At 34.8% G+C, this 23,536-nt stretch overlaps 1 protein-coding gene across 4 annotated transcripts in view; it reads right to left on the bottom strand.

Moving 5' to 3' along the window:
• The window catches only part of Hmgcll1 (3-hydroxy-3-methylglutaryl-CoA lyase like 1), a 157,856-nt gene extending 134,575 nt beyond the window's left edge, over nt 1–23,281 (bottom strand). For 2 of the 4 annotated variants that reach the window (XM_005318543.4, XM_005318544.5), the window contains exon 1: nt 550–811. In XM_005318543.4, coding sequence (XP_005318600.1) covers nt 550–657 — 108 coding nt within the window. In that variant the 5' untranslated portion in view covers nt 658–811. Of the gene's footprint in view, nt 1–549; nt 814–23,185 lie in introns of those variants that run through there. The other 2 variants (XM_040282831.2, XM_078019857.1) reach the window with 2 other exon arrangements.
• Nucleotides 23,282–23,536: the final 255 nt, after the last annotated feature.

The raw sequence follows: 23,536 nt of genomic DNA, 5'->3' as shown, positions 1-23,536 counted from the left end.
TTAGTTGCAATAGCCATTATTTACACTTTTATTCAAGATTGCTCGAGCTTGTTAATGCATAGGTACATCAGGGACAATTAATGATCCAAAGGATAATTTTTTCCTACTATGTCTTCCTAACCTCTGTGTTGGCTTTATTTCTTTTTCTGCCTTATGTTGTGACACATTTGTCATCTTTGTTACACAATATTAAGGAGGGAAATTAGAATAAGGCTAATGTCCTTGAAAAAAAAAATGCCTGTGTATTTAAAGTACATTAGATAATGCATCCCGTCCAAGAAAAACACAGAAATAATCGTTTCCTTTCAATGACCTGCAAAGTGTCACGGATAGAGATTTTGCTGGATTTGACCTGTAGCAATGAGTATCCTGGTTCACAGCAGAGATGATGGGAAATCTTTTAAGGGGCACAGCCCAACAGGCAGGACTGCCGCAAAAAGGGGCACAGAGATGACATAAATGGAGAAAAGGGCACTAAGAGGTCGGTAAGAGAGAGGCCATCTGGCAGTGTGCATAAGGGTGGGGACACCCTAGGCCGCGAGGTGGTACCTGCGCCGAGTCCAGTGCCCCTGCCACTGAATCCCCGATCCAGAGATGCTCCCGGAGAAGCTGCTGATAGCTGAGGCAGTGCTTCACAGCGGATGGCACATTCCCCATGGCGGGGCCTGGGGCTGCAGTCAGCGATGGGAGGGAGCCTGCAGGATGATGCGGGGTGGGCAGGCGCTGGGAAACTGCGCTAGTCTTAGTAAGCGCGCCTCCTGTGCGCGGGCGGCGAGCACCAGCCCAGCGCCTCCGGTGCGCACTGCGGCGGCGCGGACTAGAGTGGAGTGCAGGCACTAGCCAGTGACTGTGCAGGGGACAGGGGTATGATAGGGTAGCTGCGTTGGACACAGGGAACCCGAAGAGAACAGAAACAAAGAACTGAGCTGGATGATGCTCAGGGAAGGCACATTTTTTCCTGAGGGCTCTACACTCAGGGCTGGTGGTATCTATTAGCACAAAACCCACCTATCGCACTTCCCACCTATTTCAGATCTTACATAGAAAGAAACAGGCGTAAATGAAAGGAAAGAGGGATGCGTTTTTGTATCAGTGAGTTTGTTCTTTCCTAGACACGGTGTAGCTCAGTGTAGATTTTTTTCATCATTGAGCTCATTTGAGTTTATGTTTTATGATCAAGAAAAAAAAAACACTGTACTTCAAAATCTTGAGGCAGTTTACAAGGTTAAAATACATATATAACAACAGTCTAATGAAGAAGAAAAGACAGAAGGTCCTAAATTAGAGAAGAGTCAGTAAATGATCAGTATGTTGGTGCTGCTAGTTAAATGCTGAAATGGAATATGTTTTTTAAGACACATGGCTCAAGACTCAAAATTATTGAAGCCCGGATCCATTCAAAATGAAAATTCTTTCAAAAGGTTCTTGGGACTTTAAAATAAGAGAAATCCTTAGAAAGTGGGAAATTTTGGAAGATGGTTCTGGGGCTGACACTGCACTCACCCCAGCCCCCTTCACTAGCACAAGCACACTTGACACACTTGAACTGTTGCACTATAAAACTTCAGAGTCTGCTCAGCAGTTTCCTCTTGGCCCTACTGTTTTCAGCAGCAAATATAGACTGGAAGCAAACTGCTGCACACACAGTTGCCACAACCCGCTAAAAGTATCAGAAGATCACCTTGTAAAATATAGTGTAAATAAATTCAGAAGAAATTTCTATTCGGAATTTTTTAAAAACATTATTACCACTGTGTGGTGGTAAGACTTCCACTGGTAAAAGAGGGCTCAGAGGATTTTTCAGTGAAACAGCACCAAAAGGGGCAGAAGATAAGATCTTAGACCCTCACAACTTTGACCAGGGATGGATTAGATTGGAGCCTCCTCTGAGATGCTACAGTGAAGTTGTGCAGTTATTGGATACCTCTAAAACCTTCTGAAACACCAAAACTTTGGTTGCTGTTTACTTGAACATTGTTATTTTATAGGCATATATCCATAAAACCAAATCTTTACTAGATAGTGTTTCCAGCAAAACTCAGCTGTTAATTAATTTTCTAATATACTTGAAATGAAGCATATAGGTTGCATTAATGTCCAATAACATTTTCTTCACTGTATTGTAATTCTGTAATGGAGTATCATATTTGAAAGAATTTATAAAAATACAATTTGAACAACAAGAAATTTTAATTTTCAAAATGGAATTAATTATTCAAAATTGCCGCAGTCCGGCTTCAGCAAAATAAGGGGGGGGGGTGACGAAAAACTTGTGTACCTTTATACAGCAGGAGTAGGAGCCTTTATTTAGGACAACAGAGGTATTTATACATTTTGCACAGCTTATCTTAATTAGCATAAACTAGACACATCAGTCAACCAATAAGGAATCTCCAAATTTAATGGCTCGCTTTTGTTATTTCTCAAACCACTCCCTCTGGCATTTTGCCAGGCACCATCCAGACTTGTTTACGAACTCTAACATTCCCCTGGCAAAATACCAGGTGTTATTTTGACTTGTTTACAGACTGTAACACAAAATTTCAAAGTTTTTCAATTAACAATGTCAAATATGTTTCATACAAAGGCTAAACTTCTGGAGAACATGACCTCTAAGATAAATCAAATATTCTATGATTTTGTACTGTTGAGAAAAAAAAACACATAGAAATAAATTTTACTGCTTAGTAGTGTTCTAAATTGAAAAGTTCTTAAAAAATTTTTATATTTCTATTAGTTGACAATAGTAATATAGTTTTTAACAGAAGAACCTTCTAAATATGCAAATATTTGTGAGTTTTCTTTGAGTGTACTTCATATGATAAAATACCATAATCTCAAAAATTTAAATTTCAATGAATAAAAGGGAGTGACAATATATGTGCTTTTACTTGTCATTCTTGATATTTAATCATGAATGCTTACAATTATTAAATTTTAACAGTTTATGCTCTTGATATTAATATTAGTGTACATCTTTATGATTTTTTCATAAAGGGGTTACAGGAGGAAAAATGTAAGGAGTGGGAGAGATATCAAATGGATTTGTTTTAATAATGAGAAACTGTAATATGTACCCATACCTTGCAATTCTAAAAAGCTCAATGTAAAATAAGGATAAAGCAAACCTTTTAGAAATAAGTATCTGCTAAACACTTCTTAATTTAAACTTCTTAGCAGTTTCCTACAACAAATAAGAAATTACATGTCTTAAAATGGCTCTTTTATTTTTTTCATTATGAGACTTAGTTATCTTTCCAACATCAGCTCCTTCCTGTTTCCTAAAATTACCTGCACACAAATCAAATTATGCATGATTCTCCAAGTTTCAGAGCTCTCTAATGATGTCCTATCATTATAATTCTGTTCCTTATTATAGAAATTTGGGGAAATATGGGAGATAAATGAAGATATCAATGAAGTCATCCATCATTCTCATTCTAGAAACATTTTAATATACTTTCTGAGAAAAAAAATAGTATTTTCCCATATATGTTTTAATTCTGACCTTCTCATTTGATTTTAATTTCTTTGAAACAGTGATGCTAATGACTACACAATACCCATAGATATGTATTCAGTATCAATATCATTTTCTACAATAATCCTCTGAAGTATAGCTCAGTATTCAATTATTTTTGAGAAGGAAGCAGGTATCAAGCATATGATCATATGGAAGTTTTTATGCAAATAATTACCTAATTAATCTTCTAAAATAACATGGCAGTGTAAATTTGCCACTAGAATTCTGCTCCTGTCTTAATGTTTTTTTCCTACATATAGTATTTCCTTGTGTAGTTGGTAACTTATTTATAAATACTTATCTTTGATGATGGTTAAGCATTTTTTTTTCTTGTGGCAATCTTCTATGGGATATTGAAACAACCCTAACAAATGATTTAATCTCTGCTTGTCTGGGATTTTTAATGAGCTTGATTTTATTTCATAAAAATAATAATAACAATTATTATTACTATTAAGTTATGTCATATTCATTCCACTGTCTTTTCTATTATTATTATTATTATTATTGCTGTTGTTAACATAGTAGTTCAGATAAGGATGTTATGAATCTAGTACTTAAAACTATGCATGCTGTTACTTGCCTTCAGTTTTCTTTCATGGCTTTAATTTCATGGAAACAGGCAAACTTTTTTTACTTCCTGTATATAACATGGCCTTTTGAGAACAATGATTCATTCTCAGGGCTCATTTAGTAGGCTACTCACATGGTTGTCAGTATAGGTGTACCTTCCCATGTAGTGCTTAAAACTTCAGCACCTGGCTGCCAAGGCTTGTGCCCTCTTTTGAATTTCTTGGCATTATTTGGCCTCTGGATATGTCCTTGCTATCAGTGTTTGCCAGGTAGAGGAGCCACTTCAATCAGCTTAGTCCTTAATTCCTTAACAGAAAACTGACTTGAAACTTTTCTATGATGATTGTGTTTGTGCCATATTTTTCACTTCATTCTGGAGTTGATATCACTTCTAGAGAAGTAAAGATAGGGAACAAAAGATGTTCAATTAAGCTAAGAACACTGAATTTGACTCAGCCTGATAATATTACAATATAGTTCTGACGTCTCAGCTAATCCACAGAAATGAAAATTAGACTGAAACCACACACTCTCTATACCAATTCCCATCCTTCTCACTATTTCTTCTTTGTATAAAATGACCACAATAAACGGCAGATTGTGTAATGCTTTTCTTGTTAACAAAGGGTTTCAAAAATGGAATGAGGAGGGAATTGTGTTTCCATCTAAAAGTAGGTAGATTGGCTTTATCAATTCTCTGAGTGGCAAGTACTTGGTGGAAAGGATCCAGTTAAAATTGGCTGATATTCTGTGAATCTCTTTGGTCTCAAAGATGGATATATATAAGTCTGTCTAACAGCATGAATAGAATCAGAAGTCAGTGAGTAAGTCAAAGTTTTTGCAGTAATGAGTGCCAAACTGGCTTTTGGCCAGGTACCTACTGGGCAGGGATCAAAGACACATATGGTGAATCTCAAGCAATGATACCATAGAACTTTGGCAAATATCACAGCAGTAATGTACTTCAACCTTGAACAATAAAAAAAGAAAGAATGAGAACAATTAGGATAACAATACTAGATGATACCTAAGGGAAAACAAAGCTTTCATCATCTCAGCTTTATTGCTAAAAAATTCAGATAACTTCTCACATATGTTGTTTCTGGATTATCTAAATTGATGGGGAGGATAAGGGTGTTTTTAAAACATTTTTGGCATTTGGTCACTAGAAAGTTTCATTAATGATAGCATTGTTCTGATATAAAGCATTCTTTTGAGAATAAGTAATGAGTTCTATTTTACTGAAGTAACTCCCCAACCCCAGGTGATGGATAACTGGCACTAGTTACCAAATGCAGAGCACATTATCCAAATGCAGGAGTTTATTTATCATCTTAAAAATTCAGAAAGATATAAAAGTATTAATTTGCCAAATCTATTAAAAAATAAAAGACACAGACACATACTGATCATTAGCCAATTCCAGCTCATTAGATGGCTACAGTGCACATATTTTTTTTGTCATTATATGTAAAAGTATCTTTTCATTCCATTAACTGTGAACTCAAACTCTATGTAGAAAATGTTTTTATCATTTGGTGGGTTGTAATAAATATAACATTAACACACAAACTAGACTAACTCTGACCCCCTAGGCAATCCCATTCTTTGAATCTGTTTAAGTAGAATTGAATGAGAAAACATCAATCTATATGAAGTATAAAGCACATTGTGTTTTCCCTTGCACATAGAAGGTGCCCACAAACTTAGCTTTATATTTCCTTTTCTTGAATCAGATTAGTCCATTGTTTGAAAAAAATGATGTGGATGCTAACACTCAACATGGCTGGGAGGGAAGAATAGAAATTCAGTGTATTAGACAAAGGGGAATGAAGGGAAGGAAGGGAGAATCAGGATACAAAAGACAGCGGAATTAATCTGACATAACTTTCCTATGTACATATATGAACACACCACAGTGAATCTTACCATTGTCTACATCCACAAAACTAGGATCCTCATTAGAATACGATGTTCTCTATGCTTATATAAATCTTTGTTAAAATAGATTATATTGTCATGTATAACTAAAAAGAGCAAATTTTTTAAAAGCCTGTGTGTGACTTTGTCCCCAGCGAGAAAAACTCTGAACAACCCAAATTTAATGACTTCTCTAGAACGTTCAGTCTACCAGAGGGACATTCTAAAAATTTCATTCTCAATGGCTAATGGAAAAATAAACATGAGAAGACATTTAAGATATGCATCTTTGGCTTTAAGGACCTCACATTTCATCAATGACATCTGTAGATACATTTCAGGTACATTTCAATTAGGAACTGTGAGAAATCAAATTCCAAAGTTATATGATGTGGATACAAAGCATTTTTAAAGCAGAATTAGCATATCAAATGTTTTATTGCAAATTCAATTGCATAATAAATATATCATGAGACCAAATGTGACCTAATGAAGAATAAAGCCATCTTTAACCAAAGAAACTACTAATTTGATAATGAAATATGTTTTTCTCAAATGTCTGTAACAGGGAAGAATGCTGGTAAGTGCCAAGTGACATCATTTCAGAGTTATTGAGAGGAAGGCAGTAAGATCCTCGTGGAGCTAAGATGGGAAGATTTGAGACAGGATGCCACATTGTTAGGACTAAGGAGACAGAGCCTATCATCAGGAAGGGAAAGCACAGGGACGGGTGACAAAGAGCAATAGACAGAAGCCCAGTTCGTACAAAGAAATAATAAGCCATGGAAATAAAGATCTACACAAAAGTCCCTGACCTAATGAGATTTTTTACCTTCTTGTTATGATTTCCTTTACCATGCATATTATAGGTAAAATGCCCATGTTAAATTTCAGCACAGGAATGACCATAAGCACATAAATCCCCCAGAGGTGTTAAAGGAACTATTTTTAAAGAATTTATTTTGCAATGAACACTTTTATGTTCAGCGTTAGACGTTTTTAAATGTGTCATATCTGTTCTCCATGGGCAGCAGAGGAAATAGAATGTTAGTTATGTGACTAAACCTATGTAGCACTTCTCTAGGTATTTTAACTCAAGTGCATGAATTTTTATCCCCAATTTACAAACGAAGAAACTGAGACTGAGAGATTGTAAACTATAACTCTAGAGTAAAAGGAGAGTGGATTTAATTTTGTGCCTGTCAAAGTCTTTGCTCTTTCTTTTTCATCTCGATATTCAAGAATAAATAAATAAGTATCCTTCATTTACTTGCTCCTCATCTTTTAGTAAAAGAAACTCTTGCTCAGAGACCTAATTTTTTTTTCTCCAGTGGAAGGCCTGGGTTTTGTTTTCCATATTTTTGTAGGTGCATTGTATTTATACATGATGGTGGAATTCATTGTTACATATCTGTAACTGTACACAATGAACAATATGGTTGAATCCAAGCTTCTGACTCTTCATCCTATGAGAGTTCTAGACTATATCAGAAAAGCCAATCTTGTACTAAATATAAAAACTCCAAGGACATTTCAGTTTGGTGACATAAATACTATCCACGGAAAAAGAAGAGGTTCAAGAACTCTCCCAATAACTTCAGCAGTGTGCTCTGCCTCGTAGAGGGCCAAAGCTGCAGTTCTCTGTCTCCAAAGGAGGCTTAGGGAGGAGCCTCCACCTTGAGAGTCATGTGTCATGGTGTGGGGTTTTTCATTTCATAAACCATTCCAGTCGTGGAGTTACTATGGGTATGCAATAATCAAGATATGCATGTGTCTGATAAGAATTATGAGTTTGTATTTCTTCATTACTTCTTTCCTTTCCCCTGTGGAGTAGCCTGTCATACTCATTAATATCTTTTACCACATATCATGTGGTTTTGTTTTGTTTTGTTTTGTTTCCTACGCTAAGGAGGTTTTACTCTACTATTTAAGGAAGTTTTTTCCCATCAGGGAAAAGGTAATTTCCTTGCCAGAACTTACTAGATTTCTCTTGGAAGTAGAATTCTCTGAAGAATTCATAAAAATTGATTGGATAATGGAATTCTTTCTAGAATGTCATCACTCCAAGAACCCTTTAATTGAATATTATTAGGGGAAAAAGTGCTTTAGTAACTGGCATCCTTCAATGCCCTGCATTTCACTAGCCTCAAATCCCCACTAAATTTACAAATAAAATGAACCAAGATAAAACCATAACTCTTTGTGGTAATGATCTACAGTTATTCTTCAATAAAATTATCAATTGTTTAACTTTCAAAAGCTCTTATTCGATATTTGCATAACTTTTCACTCATTCATTTAAAGGTGGAATTAACATATAATTGTTATATATGCCAGAGACCTAGGAGGAAGGAGGTTGAGGGAAGTGGAATAGGAAGCTTAAAACAATATTGTTGAGATCTTTCTCTTCCCACTCAATTTCTGCTCCAGTGCCTTCCATTTCACCTATCTCCCCTCTATGGTGTATAAAGACATTTATTGCATTAGTAATTACATCATCCTCTCAGAAACATTTCCTTATCTCATATATATTCATGAAGAGTTCCGATTCTCAGTAATTCATAGTTTGCTTAACAGAAGCTTAAAAATAAATTAATATGTTTAAATTAACTTGGATTATATGCAACATTTGGAAAATATTTCATCTTCTAGAGTAGAATAGCTTTAATTAGTTCTTCACAACAACTTCAGCAGTATTGAGATTTGGAGCTGACAATTCTTTGTTGTAGGAGCTGTCCTGTGCCCTATAGGAATTTTAGCAGAGTACTTAGCCTCTACCCACTAGATGTCCCCTGGGATGCAAAATCACCCCTGATAGGGAAGCACTGGTTGAAACGATAATGATGAGGAGGAGGAAGAAGAGAGGGAGAAGGAGGAGGGGGATCAAAGGAGGAGGAAGAAGAAAAGGAGGAAGAAGAGAGGGACAACATTTATTGAGCATTTATCATATACCAGACATCATTTTAAATACTTTATGTGTATATACTCTTATGAGAAAGGTCCTATGGTTCTTATTTTATAGATGAGACAATTTAAGCATAGAGAAGTTAACTAAGTTACTAGCTATAAGGCTAGCAAGAGAACCTGAATTCCAACACAGTCTGGCTTCAGAGTCCACATTTTTTGTTCATGAGGCCAAAGCTGCCTTTCTGAAATCACACTAAGCAAGAGTGAAATCCATCAAACACACAGATGATTTTAAGCTTAAATTTCTTCCTAATGTTTCAAATACTTAGACTTTGGAAAGGATACTTCCTACAAATCCAAAACCTCTTCATAAGCAGGTTTCCTCAGTCCCTTGGCTCTATCATTGAGCTGTTGAAATCCCACCAAAAGACAGCTTCCCCAGGTAGAGATTTAAAGCTCAGGTCAAGGAGTTGGATTTCTGCAATCTCATCCCCCCAAACCAGGCTCCATATAGGAAACCCACCAATAACAAAGGGCTACTTACATGACTTATTGCTTTGTAATTATTTGAATATTAAGAGAATCCATTTATTTTTATTGAGTATCAGTAGTTTAGAAGCAAACAAATTATTTTATTAGAATTTATTCTATATCCCTCACCATTCAGATGTCATTTTATAAATCTTCTTACACATGGCAACCAGGGGCTAGTTAAGAATGTGGTTGTCATAGAGTGCTTATCTAGCACTTATGAATCCCTGGATTGGATCCCCAGCACTACAAAATATTAATAACAATAATCAGCAAAAATTAAATTGCTTTTCCTATCTCCTCATTTTAACTGTGCTGGGCAGAGTTTGTATTTCTACACGAAATTAAAATGATCATGAAGCCTTATTTCCTAAAGGTTTCATCTCAGTGCTGTACCTTCAGAAAATGTGATTCTTTTTTTACTCTGAATCTTAAATAGCTTTGGGTTGACCATAGAATATTAAAAAGAAATAAAGTCTAAGAGCCAATGTTTTATATTTAATTTTAAAAAAGTAATTAATGTAATTTTAAATGACTTGGTATATACTTTTTCCTTTCAAGTTTCTTAGGAAGGTTGTATAAATAATAATAATTACTTAACTTACATTTATTGATTGGTTGATTTCTAGGTGCCAGGCACTAGTCTAACAGTTCCTCATGTTTACTCTACATATGAACCACTCTAGATAGGAACTTTTAAAATCCCCATTTTGAAAGTGAGGAATCGGAACCACAGAGAGGTAAATAATTTGACCAAAATGGTATAGCTAAAAAATGATTTAACTGTCTTAAAGACTCAGCAGACAGCACCTGTTATGTTTTAGATATTTGGTGTTCCCCCGAAGCTCATGTCTGAAACAAGTTTTAGAGAAGAAATGATTGGGTTGTGAGAACCTTAACACAATCAGTGAATTAATCTCCCAATTCGATTAACTAAACTGAAGGAGGGTAAGGTTTCTCTTGTTGAGGGCTGAAATCAAGTCAAGATGGCGCCTGGCAGATTGCCAGGAGGAGTGGTTTGTGAAGCAACACCAGCGAGCCATTAAGATGGTGGGGATTCCTTATTGGCTGACTGCTGTATCTAGATAATGCTAATTGAGTCAAGCTGTGTGTAATCAGTTAGGTATATATCCCTCTACTGTCCCTCATTAAAGCAGCTCCCGCTCAATAAAGCAGTTCCCACTTGAACCTTCAAGTTGCTTGTCACCACCCGGTTATTTGCCCAGCCGGACTGCAGCACTCTCTGGAGGAAGTAAGTCAGTGGGGTGTGCCTTTGGGGTATATAGTTTGTATTTGGAGAGTGATGTCTTTCTCTCTGCCCTGATCATCATGTGAGCTGCTTCCCTCCACCACACTCTTCCACCATGATGTTTTGCCTCACCTTGAACCCAGAGGAATGAACCAGCTATCTATGGACTGAGACCTGTGAACCCATGAACCCCTAGATAAAATTTTCCTTCTCTAAAATTGTCGTTGGGCCTGGGGATATAGATCAGTTGGTAGAGTGCTTGCCTTGCATTCATAAGGCCCTTGGTTCAATCCCCAGCACCACCCAAAAAATAAATAAATAAAATTATTGTTGTTGGGTCTTTTAGTCACAGCAGTGAAAAAGCTGACTAAAACAACATCATATCTTTGCTGTTTGTAACTTATGTGTACGGCCCTCCCAAAGTGAAGGAATTATCATCAATATAATATTGTTCATCATTTGGTAGATTAATAGAACATGTGTCTTATATTGGTATAGTAGGAAAAAATATATTTGGTAGTCTCTTATAGTTATACCATCTATGAGATTCTTGAAAACAGAGGGTAATACTTACATTTTATTTTCATTTTTTCTAGAATAAATGAATTAATAACTAAAAATGATTTAAAATTCACTTTAAATTATTACTTAAATGCTATTTTCTTTCTGCCCTTTTCATTAGTTCAAGTATCTGGGTTCCTCCATGGTGTTTTACATCACCTGTATTGTTGAGACCACCTGTCTCAGTTTTCCTGGATCAATCTATTTACACTTGTCCTCTACTATTTAGAATTTCATGATTTAATCATTTTAACAAAGAATCTTTGCTTAATGATTGTACTAAAATAAATTAGGGTCAGTTAGGTTGACCCTCACATTATACTTCTAGCTTCTGCCAAAATATCTTCTTGTGGTGTGTGAGACATTTATTCTGAGAATGCAGTTCTCACTTTAACACATGGTTAAATCTGCAAGAGGACCAACAAGCCTTTCTTTGCTTGATTTTTTCCAGATGTAACATATTCACTATCTCCCTTTCAAAGGCAGCACACAGGGTGCCAGCTGATAAAGTGAATTGTGCTTTGAAAGAAGCAGCTATGGAGAGCTAGCTCCCCCTGGTCCTAGGTGGTGATGAGGGGAGAAATTGACCCTGCTGTCCTAATGGTTCCTTGGTTTACCATCTAGTGGTCCCATGTCCCCTGAATAGTCCTGTGATATGCCTGGAGCTGGATCAGAGGCAAATATTTAAAATTATTGGCCGTGTGTGTGTGTGTGTGTGTGTGTGTGTGTGTGTGTGAATTAAGTGAGGTTATAGAGGCTAAGCATTCCTGCTACCAAGTAGAAAGAAGTAAGAACACTCTGGAAATATGTTTTTAAAAATTTTCATTGTGCAGTGTAAATCTACAATTGTATAAACTTTTTAATCTGTTAATAATTTTTATTTTGCAACTAAATCTTTCAATGATCATTGCTTGAAAAAATAGAAGTGTGTCTTTAAAAAAATAGGTTCTGAATTTCCATTTTTCAAGAAACTTAATAATGGACTTGGATTTAAACAAAATGTTTGTCAATATTTACCATCTGCCACGAAGTTTGTACTGATCACATAGAAATTAGAAGACATTAATGTACTACCGAAGCATCAGCCTTTTAAGAAGACGATTCCCCCAAACACATTTATCTATCTATAACCATGACTTTTAATTTAGATAAATGGCTGTTCTGAATTTGTCCTGCCTATTTACATTCCAAGAAGTTTGTTGCTGTTATGGTTTACACATATAATAGTGAAAAGAAGGCTATTAATAAATCCACTCCATGAGGAAAAACTCTGTAATGAGAGACTCTTATTTGTTACATTGTCTTCAATGATTTCAAGTAGAAAAGCAGCTCAATAAATGTAATCAAAGTTTGACTATAGTTTTCATAGAAATCAGGGAATCAAAATAAAACTACTGAAAAATGTTTGTACTAGGAATTGAATCTAAGGATGCTTTACCTCTTCCACTGAATGACATCCCCTTTTATTTTTTATAAAAAAATAAAAGGAGGCAGAGTCTCACTGACGCTCAGTCTGGCCTCAAAATTTTCAGCCTCTTGCCTCAGAGTCCCAAGTATTGAGGATTATAGATGTGCACCACCACAGCCAGCAAAACATCACACATTTATTATCTCACAACTTCCATATTCTACACATCTGGACATAGCTTACTTAGATCATCTCCTCAGTTTTACAAAGCTGCAATAGGAGTAAATAGGTTGTATTCTCAAATGAAGACTTGGCCAGGGAGGAATCTATTTCTGAATTCATTCAGGTTGCTGAAAGAATGTATTTATTTTTGGTTGTATGACTGTGGGTTTTGATCTTTTGCTGGCTGGAGGCTGGAGTCCATTCTCCTAGAGGCCACCTGCAGTTCCTTGCCATACGGGCTTCTCTGTGGTGTTACTTTCCTCCCTGAGCCCACCCGAGTCTCTATCTCCTGTGTGTGAAGAGAGCACCTTATATGACAGAACATAATCACAAGTTTGCCATAGTCTATGGTTTAGAAGCAAGTCACAGACACTGTCATACTCACAAAGATGTGATTGCACAAATATCGTTAAGTTTTGGATCTGGAATGTTTCCCAAAGCTTATTAAAAGATATACATTTGGTCAATTATTGGATCATAAGGGCTCTAACCTCACTGGTGGATTTACCCACTGCATAGATTCATAATTCAAGTGAACTATTTCGGAGGTGGTAGAAACTATAGTAGGTGGGGCCTAAGTGAAGAGAGTAGGTCCTTTGGGGGGCATAACTTTGGGGATCATATCTTGTTCCCAATCCCTTCCACTATCTTTCTGTTTCTCAGTTGCCATGACATGAGCAGATTTTTCTCTACCAAGTACTTCTGCCATGATGCTCTGCCTCCCCTCAGGCCCAAAGCAATGGAGCTGGCTGACCTAGGGCTAAAAACTTGTGCCAAAATAATTTTTTCCTGCCCTAAACTGTTTTTCTCATGTATTCTGTCACAGCAACACAAAGCTGACTACGACTGGTATAAAAGCCAGGAAGTGGGAAAGATGTGACAAAGATGGTGTCACATGATTCAAAATATAGATCAATGTGTTGGTATATAATCACCCATTACTTGTATATTGTGATCATTTATTTAAAATATGATAACAAGCACTTTGTATCTGCACCCCGCAGAGATGGTAGGATATCCCTTCTCCTTAATCCATGTCAATCTCAATAAGCTCTTTTATGATTTACAGAATCCTGTGGCAAAGAGGCATTGTGACTTCTGTGAGTAGGTCAGAAAAAGCCATGAAGATTTTTTTTTTCCTGATTCACTTCTATCAGTCACACTTAGAGGCCCCTCTTAGGACAGACCCTTTCAGAATCCAGTTTACCATATTCTGAGGAATCCACATCACATGGAGAAGCTATGTATAAGTGCTCCAGTCAACAGTCTCAGAGGCTAGAATTCAAGCAAACAAGCCATCTTGGAAGTAGATTCCCAGCCATGACATTCAAGACCATAATCATCCCCAGATCTTCCCAAATGAGGCAGCAGATTGTGATGCAAGATACATGTGTCCTCTTTGTGCCCCTTTTCATTTGCTAATTCACAGAATCAATGAGTATAATAAAATCATTTTTGTTTATAACTCTAAGTTCAACGTGTTTTAATACACACGAGTAGTAACTAGAAAAAATACTGAGGACTTAATATGCAATTTTTTGTTTAAAATCATAACATCAGAAGATTGATATAACTCAAAATATTTCTGGCAAAATAGAATAAAGACATAATGAGAATTTGGAACTTCATGGATTAACATTTTTAAATTTCATTCAAGTACATTTCTCCTGTACTTGAATGAGATTTAAAAATGTTAATTTTTAAATGTCAATTACATATTTTAAAAATAAGCATTCTTCTTCCAAATCTATTATCAACAATTAGTTCATAAAATGTACATTCCTAAGAGATCCATTTTTGCATTAAACTATGATTTGCAAAGTTGAGTATTTCACATTTAGAACAGCTGTGACAATTCTATTATGAAGACATTGAAAATCAATGAAGAGCAATAAAATACTCATAGCCCATAATTAAAGCCAGTTGTTAACTTATCAACATGAAAAACTATTTGAATTAAATCTCACCATCTAAATGAAAAATATATTAGAATAGCCTGTTATGTATAAAAAATAAAATGTTATATGCAAAACACAACATTTCTTGTGATCAGCAACGAAATGTGGGTATCCTTTACCACATTTTGTTTGGATTTTATTTCAAGGTCAACTTGCAGCATTTAGATGTTATGAATAATGTAAGATCTTCCTTGGAACCTAACACATGAAAGTGAAAAGATTATGATTGTTGGCTTTCATTACAAACACCATGTCAATAAACTTAATAATATTTTAATAAAGACATGATGAAAAAAATCTTGGAACCATGTACACTTTAATAAAGTTCAAAATATGATGCCTCTCTGAGACTTCCCCTGTCATCACAAAAGCACTAACGGCATATTAAAATAACATGTTTATATATGATTTACAACCACTTTCTATCTATGAAGACATAGCTTCATCCATAACAAGACAATTCTATGTTAGAATTAATGCCAGATTTACAAAGCTGTGATTGAAAAGAATACAGAAGTTGGTTAAAGGGAATTGAAATACCAAATACATTAAGAAGTTGTAAAAGGAAGAGGTTGTAAGAGCTCAGGGCTTATGGCCCAGGAAATTACATGCCTAGATTCTGTGGAAGCCCCAGAACACTCACCCCCCCACACACAAAATCCCTGCACTCATTTCATTATCTATGAGGAATAATGGAAAGGAGCTACTAATGACAATGTTAAAATGAAGTAATTATTTTCAAAACTAAAATATGAATTCCAAAAATAATTATACATAAAATTATAAATGAGGCAATTTGTAAAAACAGAACATGAAAATATTCTTTATTTGCCAGCACAATCTCACAAAAATAAATCACTTTAAATTCATTTGTTTGGGACTGACTTATTAGCCAGTTAAGAGAAGAAAACAGATTTGACTATCTGGATGTTACATTTTCATGAGGCAAAGCCTAGAAAGAACTAGGATAACTAACAGGAGATGTTTGGGGAAATCCACTGCAGAAGAGGCATTAGACTGGTCTGTGTAATGATAAAAATTAGAATTTGGATCTGTGGGTAAAGTACTAAGCTTTTTGTACTGAGGGATAGGTTTCCACAGTAAGATCATGGTCAACTAATCTCTATAGCTGTATAATCTGTATAACTAATATGCACAGCTTTGGAACACATTAGTTCCTTATCACAAAATGTGTTCAAATACAGGATCAAAAATAAATAAATAAAACATAACGTCGGCTGATTGTTACTAGGTTTGCCAAATATCATATATATATATATATATATATATATATATATATATATATATATATATATAGAACATCTGTGTTAATTAGTTTTGTTTTATGCCCTGAATTGACTTTGACAGGATGCCCTAAATGTCCTTTATTCAGTTTATGTTTAAAAAATTACAAAATATCACAAAGCGATTTTTCTGTCACAGGAATTGGTCCTTAAATCACTTAAGTGGCAAGACTAGTTGAAAGCTGTACTCCACTAAGTGAGAGACAGACAGCCCCTCAGAGTTTTTCCTGTAGTTTTGACTGAGGGAAGACTAACAAGGGGACTGAGAATTAGAAGAACACATTTTTCATATTCAAACAATGAAAAGAAAAGGACTGCCTTTGGCCAGAGTTCCAAGTCATGACAAATAACTACCATTAATTAGTAAGATAGCTTCAAATCTCTACATATGCTCTGAAATTAACCAGTCAACCACAGCTTTGCTTCTGAAAGTTAGCAAATGAATAATAGCCCTGAACTTCTGAAAGTCAGCCAATGAGTGATTCCTAGAAAGAACAAAAAATAAAAAATGTGTGTGTGTGTGTGTATATATATACATATATATACACACACTCTATAATTAGATTTTTCTTTAAGTGAAAAAATCTTTGATGATAATCTTTGATGATATGTTGTAGCATTTCATACATTTGTTTTCTTCACTTATTTGTATTTTCTTCCACTGTTAAACATGAAATCAACCAGGTTAAGTTGCATAAACATTTAGATGGCACTAAAAATTTGAAACTTCTGTTGCATATAATTAATAATTAGGTATTGATCATCAGGTATTATTTAATGTGCGCAAAATTTGTGATGATTCTATTTCAGTGAGAAGTATCAGCCCTTTAGTATTTTTCTGTATTGCTCTCTTTGTAGAATAAAGCAAATAAAATGTAATCAAAACAATCATTTTCAATAATTGAATTAGTAAATTCTTATATATGGATGAAAAGATGATCCTCAGGGAGAGAAACTGTTTATATCAATAATGGAACGACTTGATAAGGAGTCATCCAGTGTATAAGCTACATGTTATTTGAAGTTGAAACATACAAGAGTTTAGATCTATGTGTAATTTTAGTAAGAGCATGTGCCTTTTTCCAAAACAATGGTTATCAATCTTCAGGGTGCCTCAAAATCACCTGGAGGGCCTATTTAAGCACAGATTGATGTGTCTTACCCGAGAACTTTTGATTTGGTAAGTCTGTGATGGGGCTTGAGAACTTCAATTTTTTTTTTTTTTTAATAAGTTCCCCAGTAATGGTGATGCTGCTCATCCAGGACACAAACTTTGATTTGAGAACTGCTAATTTTAGAAAGACTGGGGAAATAACATATTTTTTAAAAGTATCCCTTGTTATTATTGAATATTCAATCTACTACTTCTTTAAGTAAATGATTCTATTTTCTAGGCAACTTAATAAAACTTGTTTCCTTCAGCAATTTGAAAACAAATCCTGCTATTAAAGATCATATAGCTGAATCTTAACTTTTCCCATATGAGATATTCACATATTGTCTCTGACTTACTCCTGTTTGATTGTTTCAGACATTCAGGCCTAGCTTTCAAATTTGTTTTTTAAACTGCATTTCAATTATAAAAATTCATTTTAGATTCTATCTTTAACAAATGCCTCCATTTTCTAACAAATATAGGGAGATATTGTGAGTGTCCTTACTACATGTCTATATTCATATCAGTTACTCTCACTTCTCTCTTTGGCAGAAGAGTGATAGTTTTCCATCTGTTTGTGCATTCACCACCGGAATGTGCAGATTATAAGTACCAAAATCTTCTCAATGGTCTTGGCATTTGATTCATTTCCTTCATGATGTGAAGGACAGAAAATGTTCCTGCTTACTCAATTTCGTGTCACCACAGAAAAATATTGCTGGTATCTCAGGCTCATCATTAGGTTTAGCCTTTTATTACATTTCACCAGTCTCAAAATGATTAGGACCCTAGGCTTTCTTCTCAAATGCCAAAAGTTATATAGTATGTTTGTGCTTCTCCTAAAGTTTACATGAAAACTCAAATAATTATTTTCTGTAGCTTATTTCTCTAGCAGGAAATTCTCACTTTTCTTTCTAGGGGCAAAATAAAGAGCAGAAGAATAAGCAATCTCCTGTTCCTCTCATGTATTGAAGTTAGATTGTTTTTCTCAATGAACATATTCAATAAAAAAAAGGTAACTTGATTTTCTTCCACGAGTACACACAAAAGTTGTATTGATTCAGTGTTTTTTACCCAAAGAAGAAGTAGTTTGTTGGGTATCTGGAGAGTTTGGTGGGAGAAAAGGTCGTTCATAAAATTGTCTCATGCAAAATTTTCCTTCCCTATTTTTCTCTTTTAAAAGAAAGCATTTAGAGAAAAGTAGAGAGTGCAAGGGAGCTGGCCCAGTTGCTGCAGGTTCCACGGAGAGTGAGTGTTTTATCTGCAGAACTCTTGCCAAGTTTCCAACTGACAAAGAAGCCCTGAAATATGAGCCTCCAGGTCAATTCATCAGAAAACAAATATTACATATAAATTAGTTTGAGGAAAAAGAAAAGCACATACATTCTTTAACTTCCACAGGTATTTTCAAACAAAACAAACCCCTCCTACCTCAGCCAGTGTATTTGGCAAACACATAAAATTAGCTACATTTTAGAACTTACAGACTTAATGTTGAATTTATCTTTTTAGATTTGTTGAATGAACTTAGTATTTCTTAAGTCTTCTGGGTTTGTATTTTGAAACTTTATGATTATATTTTCAAGACTGCATTTCATTTTAGGAAGTTTCAGGGGAAAAAGGAATTTGTAAATGTTAATGTATTTATCTTAGGAGGACATTAAAGTATTTAAAAAATGAAATTTTCAAGGGATATTGACATATAAGCTTGCAGTTTTAAGTTTTGCTAAGTTTTTAAATTAATCATACATGAAATGTTTTACTTGAAAACATTAAAATTGGGCAAAAACCTAAATCTACAGAAGAATTATCATTAGATACAAGCTATGCAAGTTTCATTGTCTTGTAATATGGGGAGTTATATTAATATTTATAATTACTAACATTCATAGAATAGGTGGGCACTACATGACAAGGAATACTGTAAGCTTGCATGTATGAATTTCAACTATCCTAGGCACAAGCAATTATTCTTTAAAAAAAAAAATCTTTATTTTGTTTATTCATTTTTATGTGGTGCTGAGGATCAAACCCAGAGCTCCACATGTGCGAGGCAAGTGCTCTGCCACTGAGCTACAACCCCAGCCCCACAAGCAATAATTCTTAAAAATGAGAAAACTAAAGCACATAGAAGTTAATTAACTAGTGGTCGTGTAAATGTAGTTTATATTCTTTAATTTGTTAATATTTAAACTTATAATGTGCTTCATTTGGTAAACATATAGATATGCTGTTTAGATCCCCCTCGATGAGAAATTTTTAGCCCCTGCTGTGAGAAAAGCTATTGGAGAGAAGCCTTCAGCTGCCAGTGCTTGCAAGGGTCACCTCAGTGCAGACAGCTGCACTCTCCCCAGGGTGCTCTGCATCTAGACTGATAGGAAGAGTGGTCAACAAACTTGACCATTGTATCTAGAATGGCCCAACTCTGGCTGGCCATTTTAGCTGTAGAGACAATTGTCTGTCTTACCTTGAAAGCTGGCTGCTCATTCTACCTAGTCCTACTTCCTTCTCTCCACACATACTGATTCTACTAACACTTTCTAATAAATATCTTGTACGCTAAGCTCCATCTCAGTTATCTTTTTTCCAGAGAACCCAACCTGGAATGATATTTCCGCATAATACTTAAATAGGTCTGCAATAAACATTTCTAATACTCTATATACTACTCAACAAATATGCTTGTATGCATATTTACAGACATCAATGAAAAAATCATATTCAAATGGGTATGATTGTTTTTTAATTTTATTACTAATTTTGCTTGAGTTTAGGATTCCATTTTCTATATGAAAAAAATTATCATCATATCTCAATTTTTTTCTAGAAAACTTCCAATATTCCTTGAATTTTAAGTCTTCCGATCATATCTAGATTTATGGATTTTTATTTTTTACAGTACCACTTTTTACAGTGAATGATCAGTATTCCACTGCATCAACTCTCGAAATCACTTTTCTCAATTCCTTAGAAATCACCTTCAAATGTCATACTATTTTTCATAAATTCTTTCCAACTATTACATAAGCATTGATTATTTTTTATGAATATCAGAGATGTCTTATGATTTCTAACAAAATAACAATCTATTATGGTTTAATTTTTCTTTTAAAAATAGATAAAATGACCAGGCACAATGGCACATGCCTGTAATCCCAGAAGCTTGGGAGGCTGGGTCAGAAGGATCACAAATTCACAGCCAACCTTAGCAACTTAATGAGACCCTAAGCAACTCAGTAAGATCTTGTCTCTAAAATAAAGTACAAAAATGGGCTGGGGATATGGCTCAGTGGATAAGTGCCCTGGGATCAATCCTTAGTACAAAAAAAAAAAGATGAAATAATGCAAATCTTCACTTTTTAATTTTGCTATTAGATAGCTTAATAGATTAAAGAGATACAGGTTATTAAACAACTTATCATCTGAAAAAAAAAAAAGTCTTCCTTCTACTTACTTCTGTTGATGCCTTTCAAATATTTCACTGCTGTGTAAAGCCTCAGTCTCATGGTAAACTAAGAAAGGAGTACAGGAAATAGGAAATAGGAAAGGATCCAAGCCATTGAGTTTCATCTTTCTGATTAAAGCTTTGGTTTAAAGAACTAATAAAGTATGAATAATTAGTCAAAATTAATATGTGAGATATTTTGGTAATATTTTCATACATACACATGACACATCTGCGAATATTCCATTTAAAGTTATGCAGGGACTCGGGTTGTAGCTCAGTGACAGAGCGCTTGCCTCCTATGTGTAGGGCCCTAGGTTCGATCCTCAGCACCACATATAAATTAACAAATAAAATAAAGGTATTATGTCCATCTTTGACTAAAAATTATATTTTTAAAAATAAATTTATGCAGAAAAGAAATAACAATAAAATCTCAAATTCTGATTTCTATTCTTGTTCTGGTCCCATAAGAAAAAATAATATATTAAAGCTACTACTGTTGTTTTGATGCACCTAATTTCCATCTTTGTTTCTATTTGATTGAGACCATTTCCTTTCATATCAATACATATTAAAATTTACTTCTTATATTAGTGAAAATCTAGGATATAAATCTTGGCATTGTACCGTTTTCTCACCTATTACACAGGGTTTGTCCCAATATAAACTGTTCCCTTGATCAATTAGAACCTACTGCTACCACTTAATCTCTGACCTTCCTTTAAAATCTTATGGCATGTCTTTAATAAGCACTCCACAGGACACTGTTACATGTACAGTTATATATATCATCCTTAAAGAAATCAGAAGCCCTGCACATTCCTCTGCCAGACACAAATTCTAGGTTTACTGGGTGAATGAGTCAATGGCTCCAGGGAGGTTTGTGGGTATAGAGTTTCTCCTTTGCCTGGTCCAGACTGAAAAGAATACACAGCCAAGCTTCATGGGCTTTGCTGAAGAATAAGCCATTTTTTTTTTTACATGAAGGTCTTGAAAATAAAAAAGAATGTGGAACAATGTACCAAGATAATGAGAACCAATGAAAGTTAATTTTAGGGCAGCCAAAACGACTGGTCATAAAAACTCCAATAAATTAAAGGAAAAAAACCCCTCTTTTTTATCTTGCTCAGATAACTCCTCTTTTCCCTTTTCCTATTTTTCACATACAATTCAGGTGTAGAGGCTAGGAAAACAACTTTCCTCTCCTCTGTCTCATGTAATTTCTAAAACACCATGTAAAACCTAGAGCACTATGAACTTGCTTCGATAATAATTCTTTTTCTATATTCAAAGCCATGTTTTAGAATCACATAGGCAATCTGCATTTGGGGTAAAATTGGGAGTTCATAACCCACTTCAATCTAATGTATGAAATATGATATGTCAAGAGCTTTGTAATGTTGTGAACAACCAATAAAAAAATAAAAAATTTAAAAAAGCCATGTTTTATTTAGTTTAAAAATAACATTAAATTCTGTTTAAGTTTTAGACAAAGTATACCACTGGAATACACAAACACACACACAAGCTATATATATATATATATATCTCAAAGATAAAGGAAAAATAGATGAAGTTAAAAAACATTGAAACTTCCAGTGTTGAGAATTCACAGCCATTATCTTACTACATTTATAGATTAATGATGAAAGAAGGAAACTGGCAAGACTTCATCTTTTATAGTATTGCATATACATTTAAATATAAGTTCACTAGGTGTTAACAAGTGATAAGGGATATTGATAGTTCTTTCTTATTCTGCCCATTAAAGTGTTTTAGTTTGAAATGTATGTTGAATTTCCAATATGGCAAAATTGGAGACTAGAATTAAAACATAATTTTAATAAGATTAAGTGTATATGAGCTATTTCAAGGTTACTTGGAAATAAAATCTTCAATTTTTAATAATTTATTCAGATAAAAACATCTAGAATTTTAAACTAATTTAATATCTATATACTTAATTATTCCCAGTAGAGGTATATTTTAGTCAGATTTTTCATTGCTGTCACCAAAAAACCTGACAACAACATATAGGAGAAAAAGTTTATTTTGTCTCATGGTTTCAGAGGTTTCAGTCCTGTCAATTTCTAAGGTAAGGCAGGAAATCATGGCATAGGAAAGCAGCTTAGGACATGGCAAACAGGAAGCAGAGAGCCTTGCTGTCCAGGGAAAAAAATATAAACCCCAAAGCCATACCTGCCTCTGATCTCCTTCTTCCAGTTATACCCTACTTGCCTACAGTAAACCTATATCAGTAGAAAAATCTACTGATAAGATTAAGGCTCTCTTAACCCAATTATATCACCTCTGGAAAATATTGCATTGTCTCACATATGAGCTTCTGAGGGATACCTCATATCTAAACCATAAAATTCCACCTCTGGTCCCACAAAGCATGTGTTCATCTCACAGTGCAAAATACCTTTAGTATATTTCTGATAGTCCCCATAGGCTTCAAAGTTCCAGCATTGCTCCAAAGTACAAGTCCAAAAATCTCATCTCTGAGACTCCAGGCAAACTTGTGGATGTTTTCACCTGTAAAGATCCAGAGGGAATTACATGTAAACATTAGGAAACATTTCCATTTCACAAGGGAGAAACAGGGGCATAGAAATAAAGAATGAAACCAAAGCAGACCAAAATCCAGCTGAGCAAACAAGTCCTGTAGCTCCACATCCAGCATCTGGGGCATAGGGCATTGTGATGTTCTCTCAAGGGCTTATGTAACTTCTCCCTATGGTCTTGCTGGCCTCTCTCTTAGCTTGTTCTTGCT

The sequence above is a fragment of the Ictidomys tridecemlineatus genome, chromosome 8, assembly GCF_052094955.1.
Source record: "Ictidomys tridecemlineatus isolate mIctTri1 chromosome 8, mIctTri1.hap1, whole genome shotgun sequence".
In the NCBI taxonomy this organism is placed as follows: Eukaryota; Metazoa; Chordata; class Mammalia; order Rodentia; family Sciuridae; genus Ictidomys; species Ictidomys tridecemlineatus.
Note: the sequence above shows the minus strand (reverse complement) of the source record. Positions and strands in the feature narration are given on the sequence as shown.